This window comes from Haliaeetus albicilla, chromosome 16 (assembly GCF_947461875.1).
Source record: "Haliaeetus albicilla chromosome 16, bHalAlb1.1, whole genome shotgun sequence".
NCBI classification, from domain to species: domain Eukaryota; kingdom Metazoa; phylum Chordata; class Aves; order Accipitriformes; family Accipitridae; genus Haliaeetus; species Haliaeetus albicilla.
In genome coordinates, this window is record NC_091498.1 from 22,149,595 (window position 1) to 22,161,773 (window position 12,179).

The 12,179-nt window shown below is 39.4% G+C and overlaps 1 protein-coding gene across 14 annotated transcripts in view; it reads left to right on the forward strand.

Moving 5' to 3' along the window:
• MICAL2 (microtubule associated monooxygenase, calponin and LIM domain containing 2) overlaps positions 1-12,179 on the forward strand; it is a 134,740-nt gene that overhangs the window by 56,978 nt on the left and 65,583 nt on the right. For 9 of the 14 annotated variants that reach the window (XR_011328162.1, XR_011328163.1, XM_069803885.1 and 6 more), the window contains exons 13-20: positions 637-836; positions 1,352-1,464; positions 5,707-5,778; positions 6,373-6,522; positions 7,696-7,800; positions 9,339-9,557; positions 9,788-9,889; positions 10,551-10,682. Coding sequence is in view for 12 of the 14 variants with exons in the window: in XM_069803885.1 (XP_069659986.1) it covers positions 637-836; positions 1,352-1,464; positions 5,707-5,778; positions 6,373-6,522; positions 7,696-7,800; positions 9,339-9,557; positions 9,788-9,889; positions 10,551-10,682 (1,093 nt within the window). In the remaining 2 variants the exon portion in view is untranslated. The remainder of the gene's footprint in view (positions 1-636; positions 837-1,351; positions 1,465-5,706; positions 5,779-6,372; positions 6,523-7,695; positions 7,801-9,338; positions 9,558-9,787; positions 9,890-10,550; positions 10,683-12,179) is intronic. The other 5 variants (XM_069803889.1, XM_069803891.1, XM_069803892.1 and 2 more) reach the window with 4 other exon arrangements.

Sequence of the window (12,179 nt, forward strand, 5' to 3'; positions counted from 1 at the left end):
AGTCTTAGAATAGGCCCCATAGAAAGTGGATTAGAGGATAGATAATACAGTTCCAGATGTGTGATGTGCTTATTTAGTGCACTGCTAGATCCGTTACAACATGGGCAGGAGGTTGTCATCCAAACTGTGTGTGTAACACCTTAAAAAGAAATGTAGTGCCTCTGCATGTGTGTGCGTGCACATATAACATGTTTGTTTCATAAAATGCTAGCCTAAATTTACTCCTTCTGGCTTTGATGATGTATAGAACTAATTGAAACTAAAAAGTCAATTGCTAACAGGTGCAATCTGTAGTACCACAGCTGTGTTTGGAGAGGAAAAAGCACTTCTGAGGAGGAACTGCATTTCTTCATAAATAAGGGAATCCTTTTTCATGGGACTACATCAAAATCCAGTTTGGTGAAATAGCTTTTAAATCACATTTCTGGCAAAGCCAGCATTTGTAATAACAGGATTTGTATGTGACTTTTACCTTTGGCGCTGTGTATGTAGACTCTGTAGCTTTGACCCAGTGAAATGCCGGTGCCCTCGTTCGCGGTGCTGTTCTGCGCCTCTCCGGCGGGCAGGGGAGCACCGCGTCTTTCTGAGGGGGGCAGAGAGCAAATTGCCACTGATGCCAGTGTGTTGTCCCCTCAGCGACTTTGATGCTCTGAACGAAGAGGACGTTGTCAAAAACAACCAGCTGGCGTTTGACGTTGCTGAGCAAGAGTTTGGGATCCCCCCTGTGACCACGGGGAAGGAGGTGGGGTCAGCCGGGGAGCCCGACAAGCTCAGCATGGTCATGTACCTCTCCAAGTTCTACGAACTGTTCAGGGGGACACCTCTGCGGGCAGTAGGTAAGCCGAACCCAGACTGCTCCCAATTCTTGCAAGTTTGGGGAGTGGAAGCACTTCATCCAGGCTGCTTACAAGCACTGCTCTTGAGCCCTTAAGAGCCCTTTCCCAGCTGAGTCATTCTGGCATGTGAGCGTGCCTGCTTCTGTCTGCAATAGTTACCTTGTGCTTAAAAAAGGAAAGAGGGAAAAACTTGATTGAAGACCAGGGTTTTGTGGGTCCTTGATGGTTTCAGAGAACAGGAGCAGCTGGATAACTGCTGCTTGACATCATGAAGTTCATGTATCAGATTGTTAGAGTGATTCTCTGGTAAGGATGACTGCATACAGAATGTCCATTCCAGGGTGTTTCTCTTCCGTTTTTTAACATACAGCCCTATGTTGTATGTATTTACTTTTATTTGGCTAGGTTTCTTATATATAATTGCTACCAGCACTCAACTGGAAAGTTCTGGCTTAGTCAAAGTATTTAAAAAAGAAATCTGAATAAATATCCTAAGCAGTTGTTTTTTTGAGCAGATGCTGGCGACAAGCAAAATGGAGAAAATAATGATCTTTGTTCAGCAAAATCATCGAACTTCATCTTTAATAATTATATCAATTTAACTTTACCAAGAAAACGAGTACCAAAGGTAAGTTGTGAAGGAAGATTTGCCCTATAAATCTTTCTCTTTTAAAATGATGGAAATAAAGTGTCAGGCTCAGGAATAAGGGGGTTTTTAATATCTCTCTATCTATCTCCCAGTATTAAAAGACCTGTAGAAGAAGATTTTTGAGCATATTAAAAAAGTAAAATAAGATTTCACAGTAAACAAAGCTAACACACACATGCACACTCAATAATTATGATGTTTGTAAGGATAAAACTGAAGCACTGTCAAACTGCTGAAGCATTAGTAATAGTCCCAGTTAAGCATTCTGTGCAAATGCAAAATTGCAAATCACAATGAGAATTTGGGTGTACTTGGGGAGAATTCATATCCATTGTCTGTGTCAGTCGTCTTCAGCGTGGGTAAGTGACAGGAGGAGGATGTTTTATTTGGTGTGTTTATAAGTTGCCATTTTCAACTTGAAATATTTGAGATCTTGGCTCTGTTATGTGTATTGTCTTTTATGGTTTATTTTTGAAAATTTTTCAAAAGGTGTTTTTAGGACGTTTTGTGCAATGCTAGGGAGCTTTGGGTTTGGTTTTTTTGAGACAGGAAGGTCTTGGATTTTTCTGGCTATTTCTACCTTTAAGAAAAATAGTACTGTAGTTCTGTGTTCCTAGAGTTAAATATACAGCCATAATATCAGTTCAGATAATCACTGGTATGCTAGAATGCTTATGGATTGGGAGGGAGTGCTGTTTTTTAAGGAAAGCAGTGATTTGAACAGTTTGTGGATGCTGTGGAAGCTTTCAAACCATTACAGATGTATAAAGCCTGCAATGGTGACAAACAGCAGGCAGGTTGACTAGCATGACTGAGGTAATGATCTCTTAGTCATCCCCATATAATTTTCTCTCTTGGTCACTTATTAATGAAAACTTATTGACAGGACCTGTTTATGTCCCTGTATAAAACACATCCATGCCCATACATGTTGCAATTAAAGACTCCAGGGCCTTGAAGAGTTGTAGAAACCTGAGTTAATACTGTCTGTCATAGGACTGTGTGCAGTGAGAGTATTGTGTATATGTTTCTGAATGGATTATAACTTCAAAAGTTTTATATGATTTAATTTAAAAGTTACTCTAATGACATTATTCAGTAATAAAGTGGTTTACCTTCTGCCTATTCATTAACTTGGTCCTCTCCTGAAAGGAGACCTTGAGGAGGGGCTTTTCTTTCACAGCCAAGCCTACCTTCATTTTAACTTCAATCTAAATGGGGAGTGTCTGCACAGCCTGGCTCAGAGGCAGCAGTATCTCAAGTACAGCTCTTGCAGATTTACCAGCACAAGTTAGACAGCAGCATATACTCCTCCACCAAAATGAATTTAACTTCTGTGTGTTCTGAAACACAGCTTAATGCAAAACTGTTCCAGGTTTTGAGTTTCCTGGGCTAGCCATAAAATGTATCTTGACTATGATGATTCTCAAGTTCTTTCTTTGTTTTTTTTTTTCTTTTCTTTTTTTTTTTTTAAACAGACCTCCTTAATGCTTAACTGTATTGCTTCATTTACACCTAAGCAGAGACTCTTTAAGTTTTGCCTCCAAAAATACAGATTTCCTACTTCTTTTGGAATTCAGTGTCCTTAATAAAAGTTCAGGTGTACATATATGTACTGCATTTCTCAGTATTTTAATATATTGCTTTTTAAATTTGTTGCTATCTTCTCCATTTTGGTAGAAATATGATTTTTATTTTTTTTCCACATGAAGAATTACTCTAGAACCTCCAGATATTTCCTAGACTGACTTACATCTTGAATATTTTCCATCCACAAACACATTTTCAAAACCTGCAGACAGTCAATTGTCCAGTAACCTCATATATCCTTGTTAGGAAATAACTTTTCCCTGCCACCCACATATACACAAAACCAAGTGACATGTTTCCCAGCTAACCAAGCAGTGAGAAACCAAATAGGCAAAATAAACATTACTTTTTCTTGCGGGTGACTTCTTTAGACGAAGAACCTTTTTCATGACCGCATTATTGTTGTTTTTCCATGAGTTATTTGCAGAAGTAAATAGACTTTTAGTAGTGGGGAGGGCTTTCCATTACTAAGCCGTACAGCTCTCTGACTAAACTCCTGTCATGAAATACGTCTTCTGTCATACGAGGAGGTATAGTTCTTGGCACTATATGAAAGCATGAGGTGATTTGCTTGACAGGCCCCTTTGGTTTCACACTACAGGGGCTCATTTGAAATGGAGAAGTGGAAGCGGTATTTTCCAAATCAGCTTGGGGAGCGGGACTGTCGAGACCTTATTTTGTATGAGGCTTTGCAGCCCTGTCATGGATGGGGTATGAAACTAAGCAAGAAACACAGTACTTGGGTTCGGACGGAGACTTGTGAGTGTCATAACCGCCTGGAACTAGCTGGGAAATGAAGCTCCTTGGAAAGCAACTGCTTGAGTTAAGAGTTTGGCTGTGGCTGCAGTTTTATGATTCTTTCCCCTGCAAAAAGTGGTGCTGAGCGTCACCCAGGTGTGGCAGTAGGAGAACACTTGCATATCACAGAGTCAAAAACCAGCTGGGGTAGCAGTGTCGCTTACTAAACTTCCCGTACCATCTAGTTTGTCCTTTTATTTGGCTGGAAGAGGGATCCTTATCTGGGCGTAGGTTGTGAGAGACTGGGAAGCGGGGGCCCGGAGCTGGTGTGGCGGTAGCTGTTCTGGCAGCGTGTGCTGGGCTGGATAATGTTTTTCATTCTCCTGCAAGGGCTGGGCTGGAGAGGAACTGAGATTTCCTGTGCTCCAGACTAATAAATGAATGGAGGTGTTTACACAATAAAGGGCACAGTCCTTTTTCTTGGAGTTTTTGCTAGGCAATTAAATTGCTTTGTCTTTCACATCTTTGTAAATATGTTAATGAAAGTCCTTTATGTAAGATTTTTGAAAGGCAACATCTTGTTTGCTCCATTCACTTAGGCAAATTCTGCTTTTATGTGGTACAGATTATTAGGCAGAATACATTGTGCTGTTACATTGTTTGCTCTTCCTTGGTAGACTAATGACTATAGGTAGTGCAAAGCTAGGTTATTGAGAGCTGGTGTTTGAAAGACAATGTACCAAAGCATACAAAGTAATGAAAATATTGTCATCTGATTCTTCTGGTGTTTGCCCAGAAGTTGTTTGGGATTACTTCTATTCAGTGCATAATGATTTATTAAAAACACTGTATATGTAAAAAGGAAGCCTGTATTCTTTGATCTTTCTCTCTTTATTCTTTTTTCTTAAGTTGGCTGAGTAATCACTAAGTTACAGCATGGGCAAATGCAAATAAGTGGAATGTAGTTTATTGTTCATAAAATATAACCTAAGATGAAATTTATCAGACCAAAAAATCTCTTCATTGTACCAGTTCTTCAAGACTGAATTTAATAAGAACTGATAGAAATTTTTTAAGCATTGACTATTTTGCAAGTTTGTGCAGGCTGAGTGTGAAGTGTTATTTATTATTTGTGTAATCTCTAGTTCAGTAAAATAATGAAATATGTGCATAGCTTGAGCACAAAATAGGCAATTTGGTTGCTTAAGTACTGTAATGTAAAGCCATAGTCAGAGAGATGAACCTTACAAGGGAGACAGACCTTTAAGGCAGACAATAATTGCTCCAGAAAAGGAGATACGTCTGCACTATGAACACATAATCTGCATGCAGATATCTAGGTTAAAAGAGATGTGGAGGCTATAGTGAAAGAGTGAGGGGTTTCTGGATTTTGTTACTTATCTGGAAACCAGTGTAGTCTAGATTAAAAATCACAGAATAACTGATGCTGTAATGCCTTTTTCTTCAAGGATGTGCTAGTGCTTTATGAATTATAAACTCTTCAGTACTGAAAGAGGAAAAGGTAAACGCCAATATTGTAGGGCCTGTGTTCAACAAAGTGGACGAGCATGTATTTTCACCCATCAGAGTCCAGCGAGAGCTCCCAGTCAGGGGTTACAGGGCAGCTTTTACGTCAATGGTAACTGCCACGAGGGCCACCAGGCTCCTCGCACGAGGAACGATGCTGCTGAGCTGGGGGGGCGCCTGACAAGGCGTGCCAGTGCAACGAGGAGCCCCGCGTGCTGGCACCCATCTCCTGTGTTTGCCTTGTTTAACGCAGGCCAGACCACACTTGCCTGGTTATGAAAGTTGATAACCGGGGAGGAACTGCTTGGGTAAATCTGGTAACTGCTACAGTAATCCATAGAACTTGTTTTGCCTTTGCCGTTTCAGGTTGAAGGGAAAACGGAAGAAAATGAGACTAACAAAAGACGTCGAAAAGGTCTTCTTGGTGTCTTCGAGGAGGTTGGTGTTCAGTGGTGTCCGCACGTATCCAGCTCCTTGATGAGCACCAGAGCAGCAGAGGCAGCGGGAGTCAGGGGGCCAAGGCCTCTTGTGCTTGGCGGGAACAAAAGCCTTTCCCCTTAGAACCTTGAATTTACTGTGGTGTGCACTAAAGGAAAGCTAAATTTGTTTAAATCATTTGGTTGGGAGGAGGGCATTACCTAAATTGCACTAGTTTTCTTTCTGACCCAAGAACATTTAAGGTATTGTGGGTTGGTTTTTGTTTTGTTTGGTTTTTATCTTTTCCCAACTCAGTTATTTAAACAAATTTTTGTTTGAAGAGTTTGCATTGCAGCTTGGTTCCTAGCCCCTCTCTGATTAGTTACCTGCATTATCATCACCAGCACCAATTAATGTTCTCTTTTTACTGTACTCTCGGACCAAAGAAAATATTTTTTTGGTGATTTTTGCATGCTAAACAGTGTCATTTTTAATATACTGTGGACTGTATTTCCTTTCACACTTTGCTGATCAGGATGTTATCTCTTTCCTTCTCTCTCTTCATAAGTGTCATAGGTAAACTCGAGAAAAACATAGTTTGTTGTTTTCTTGTAGGCTTCAGGCTTTTCAAGCCAAGGGACAAATGCTGGGAAAGAACAGAGTGATGGCAGAGAAGGATTGAACCAGAATAAAGTTAAATCAATGGCAACTCAACTGTTGGCAAAGTTTGAAGAGAATGCTCCAAATACAATTTTTCGGAGACAGGTAGGTCATAGATGAGCATAAAAGTAATCTCTGAAATTAAACTGTAGTCCCTTCTTGTGAACATGATGCAGATTTCCAAGGGAAAAAATGGATGTGTTATGTGTTCAAAGTGGGTTGTCTTTTTTTATACTTTATGCAAATTAAAGGTGTTCCTCTGAATACTTAGCGAAGAAATATGACTAATATAGATTGACTAATGCATATTAATATAATGTATTAAAATCTATTATATTAATAAAGCGTAGTGGAATTGCAATGTCTAGAAATCTCTTGTAAGCCAGTCTGTAGAATTTTTGCTTTGTATGGAAGTTTAAGCTGGCTGCATATGGTATTGCAGGAGGACTTTTTTTTCTTTTTCCCCTATATTCTGTGAATAAAGGACACTACATATCCAGTGGAATCTTTCTTTGTGGAAAATTAAGAAAGTGTAAGAAGGGAACCTAATTTTTTGCAACATGTGTCTGGCTTCCATTTCCATTCCTAAAGTAGGCATAATGGAATATATTTGTACATTCCACAGCATTTTCCTGGTTTGCTGTTAGTGTGACTAGTGGTGTTTTAAAAATAATCCAGCGCTGTCAAGGTAGGGATGATAAGGTCAAAGCCACACTTGAGTCAGTGATGGTTTGAGTCAGGTGAGTTCAGATCTGTCACCTAAAAGATCTGAAGGAAGGATGAGCAAGGTGTCGAGGTTCTGTCGAGGATGGTGGCTTTCTTAAATCTTTGTGCTTGTATCCATTTGTTTATTTACGTATTTAATTCCTCCAGAAGTGTAGGCTTTGTAGATGTCAAGTGACTTTCTCAGTCCGTGAACCACTGTTGTTTGCACTCTACCTGGCTGCTTGTCAATGCCCTGAGCTTTCTGCGTGCAATATGTGTGCAGCGGTCTGCTGGGCCATATTGAAGGAAGCCTTGATGTGTTACTTTTTGATCATAACCTCTCTTAAAGAATACTGAATGTGCTGAATTTTAAGTATATCTTTGATGGTGGAAAGGGTTAATAAAATGGGTAGGTGACAAAAATCTGCAAAACATGTTGTTAAGCTCCATAGTAACGTGTCTTTAAAAGCAGCTTTTATTTCTTTCTGCCTCAAAAGATCTTTGAAACCTATTCACTGTCTTCCTTTTTTTCCCTCCCACTCTGTCTTTATAATTTTAAAAATGCTTTACAAGGAGCTAATAGATAGACCAGCCCTGCTCTCTTCTGACCCTCCTGTTAATCCTCGCTTTGCTAAACCTAAGGATCCAAGTCTTCTTCCACCTCAACCAAAAAGGCAGGTAGGAACTCATATGGGTAACACTTCACAAGCACACCATTTCTCTTACTGCTGGGAACTCAGTGTTATTGTATAACTACAGAACATATAAAACAATATTTGGATGTAATCTGCAGAGTTAATAGATATATTTAGCTGAGAATTATGAAAACAACATTAAACTTCAAGGCTCTTTTACACCTGCTTGACCAGACGAGGAAACTATTTGAAAGAATTAGTAACTGTGTGGCAAAAAAACCCTAAAAACATAGTTGTTGATTTCTGTGTTATCACATCTGGACTCCATATTGTATAAATATAATTACGTAGCTACATTTATCATGCAAGAAAAATACAGCAGTACCTGAAAATTTGTGTGTGTATGTACTTGATGCTTTGGGCCGTTGTAATGATAAGGCAAAGGGGGTTTTCCACCCCGAAGAGACCTGGCAAAAAAGTCTCTGATAAAAGCTTGAGTGTTGAAAAGCTGGTATTGATGCCCAGGTTTTTTTATTTCTTTAAGTAGAAATTGTGATAAGAATTTCTGCTGAAAGCTCTTTTGTGGCATCATATACATGGGGCAAAATTTTTTAAGACATTGTCTAAAATTTTCTCTTAGTACTTCCAATGAAAGCAATCTCATATCCAATAGTATTGATATACACTTCACATTAGAGTTTTAAATGGAAGTACATATCCTGTAGTGGCATTTCAAGAGTGGTCTGCAGTGAAATGAGATCTGCATTGCAAGTGGAAATCTGCAGATCAGCTTGATGAAAAATGTGGATTCATAAATTCATAAATAGGCAGAGAATTGGTGTTTTAAAGGCAAGTGTGCTATCCTGAAACATCAGGGGCACACTGCAAGTTGATTGGCATAAGGTTTTTTTAATTTTAATTCTGAGAAATTTGGAAAATTTGTGTATTTATTTGAATTGGACAGGTAGAATGAAGTAGAAAACTGTCATGAAAAGGCCAGCTGGAAGGTCATTTTTAAGACTGAATTTGATAAAGCTGAACTGCTTCAAATGTTTCATTTACTTCAAAAGCTACTTTATATAAAGACTTAAATTCAGAGACCTATTCTGAACTCCTCAGAAAATGCTTTAAATCTGAAATACATTATAGCTTGACTTGGGTCAGACTAGATCGAGAATTATGCCAAGAACTACTGTTGATATTCCTACAATTTGATTTTAAGTTTAGTTTCAGGCAGATGTGATGCTAAAAAAAACAACCCTAAACCTTTGCTAAAAACCCTAGAAGGAGATGTAGTGTCATGTTCTTCTGCACTGATGCTATCTGGGGATATTCATAAAAACTGACACAAAGCTAGAGAAGGATGTCAAGGCCTGCATAAGTTATGTAGGACTGATTTATTTCAGTGCCTGGACACAAGCATCAGAGATGCAGTAGATAGTGTGCAAAGAGTGATGTGAGAACATTTGATTTCTAGTTATGTGCATGACTGTGCTGCGCTTTCGGAAGCATCCTTAAAAGCTGCATATACTGCATGCTAGTGCAGAAAGCAGATTTTTTTTCACTTCAAGTGTTTCCCAGTTTCAGGTGGTAGCTAGGAGTGAACACGAGGTCAGGGAACCCAAACAGTCTTTAAGTGGTTCTGATCATATGGCCAGGAGAGCAAAGACTGTACAAAAACCAGATACCCAGCCCAGTCTGTCAGAAACCTCTGAAAATCTCGCATCTGCCTGTTCTGCTGCATTTGTACTTTCTGGAGTGCTTGAGCGTCTTCAGCACCTGGAGGAAAAAATGAAACAGGTGACAAGCAATTTCTTTTCCTTTCTCTTACCTGCATATGTTAATCTGTATACTGTATTTTCCCTGGATATGCTGGCTTTTTCCTCTGTTGAATTTAGGTTAAATATAAGACTGTAAAAGTCTTTCTACAAACTTTCTGTGTTCTGATGATGTATGTGACATTAACTGAAATCTCTCTCTTTCTCTTTTCTTGGCTTTCCTTGGCTTTCCTTCCCTGGCTCTTATTGCAGAAAAGAGCTCAGACCATAGCAAATAGGGAATTCCATAAAAAGAACATTAAAGAGAAAGCGGCACATCTTGCCTCAATGTTTGGATACATGGAGTTTCCAAAGGTGAATATTAGGTTTTGCACCTGATATTAGGTTTTGCTGCACCTGAAGAAGTGCTGAGTTAGAAGACATGTAAGGATTCATGGGGGGGAGGGGGGGAGCGGGGCGGAAATTGCAGTGGTTTTGTTTTAAACTTTCCTTTCATCCTGGGTGGATCTGAAAAGTAATGTGGATTCCACTGAAACTGGTAAAAAGCTTTGTTTAAATATTATTGCACAATTTAATTGAGGTAAAACACCTAAAAAAATCTAAATCATAAAGCTAGTCAGAGTACTTTAGCACGAGAGAAATGTGTTAGAATAAACCATGTCTTGTGCTTAAGTATACACTGGTAGCTCACAGTTTCTAATGAATTGGTGAACAGTAGCTCTTAGGGCAATCTGGCATTCCTTATGTTTTGTTATGCTTTTCCCAGCGCTACCTTACCTTACTGCCTACTGTAAATATTTTTTATAAGAAAACTGAGTACAATAATATCAATTTCCGTGAAGGTTTTGCCATGATGATTTCCATGGCTCATCACTGTGCAGAAATAGAGAAAAGAGTGGAATTGTAGTTACTGTCTTTCTTTTTTTTTTTTTTTGATGCATGACTGAAATTATTCTCTTAACCTGTGCTAATGTCACTGTCTCTTGGATAACTGTCCTGTTTCTGCTCTACACAGAATAAGCTACCTACTAAAGGCTTATCCCATTCTCAGCCCCCAACTCCCTCTTGCCCTCCACTTCATGATTCAGCTGCTGCCTCTTCTCCATCATCTGTCGGTTCAGCTTCCCCTGCTGTTCCTTCTAGACAGGTACTTTACTAACAGATTTTTCCTCTAAAATCCAAACTTGCACTAAAGCTGCTTGAGAAATGGCTTGGATGGAAGGTGCTACCAGCAGATCTGTTGTATAGGTTGTATTTCACATTTGAATCAAACTTTGTTCACTGTTGTTAATTCTGCATGTTTGTAAGAGGAAAGCTGTCGTTAAAAACAGTTCAGGTATAAAGCTGAGGAACAAAGTAAATAGCTAACAAAATTTTTGCTTCAATTCTGAAAATTTTGCATTGCTGCTTATTTTAAATGTTCTGTTGTTGGATAATACCACAGACATGCCTAGCAGAGAAAGAGCTTCACATTGTATAGCTAACTGGGTGTTATGGGATCGGTTAGTTGTTCTTGGGTGGCATTTGTGTTTCTTTTCATAAGAATATCCATCTGGACCGCAGGGGAGAACCTGCACAATAATAGTTATTTTAGCTAGAAGACATATCTTAGAATTGTATGAGCACTTGTCAATACAGGCAGATTTTACTGTTGTTTGTTTGCTTATTTGTACTTTAAACTTGCCTCTGCACATTAATTGCTAGAATACAGTTCTTTGTAAGAGCAAACTTTACAGAGAGGTAACAAGCATACTCTGAATGAAAGTGATTAGATAACACTTGAATCAGAGATCTGCAGCTCTTACTACTTTACGCTGATGTTACAATGGGCTGTGCTTTTATCTCTGGAAGTTAAGATGATGTTGGCTTCGAACTCCCCTTGTTTTAGAAGGATTTTAATTGAAGAAAGTTTGGTATTTTTTCAGCTTTTCAGGGCAGGTGAAGGTGCAAGTTCCATTTCCTTCACCCACAGATTTATGTAGCAGCAGTCTGGAACACTGCAGTGTTGAATAGGGTTGGTGTGGAAATAAAGGTGGAAACATCAAGTTTCTAGAAGTATTGAAGGCGACTGCTGGGACCCAGTGCAGGTGCTGCTGGAGCTGGCTGACACATGAAAGAAGTGCTATTCAGCAAAATTGGGTACCGTCTCCATTTACTGTGAGGAGGAGCAAAGCATTCTGCCTGCTTTTGTTGTATTTAAATAACAGTAGTTTTATGAAATACTCACAAGTATTGCCCAGCTCCGGATAAGCCATGGCTGAAGGTAATTTCCCATCTGGTGGGTGTTCAGCAGGATCATTTAGTGGAGTTGGTCTAGATCTTTTTAGGTTATTTTGCACCATATTGTCAACGCTCATTGGAAATCAGGCTCACAGCCTCAGCAGTAACTGAGCAGGTAGATACTGAGCTGACTTGCAGTTTGCAAAGGCACGTTCCTCAGCTGAGATAAAGCTGTGTTGAAAAGACTCCCTCTCATTCCCTAGGAAAATACAGGCTACACAGCCCTTCAAGGACACTGCAAGCCCAGCATGTGCCTTACTGCGGTAATCCCCTAATTCCCTTCAGCTTCAAAATAATTCCTTTGCCTGGATTTACCTCTTACTTTTTATGACTTGGGGGGTATAGCATGTGATGGGTTTTAAGC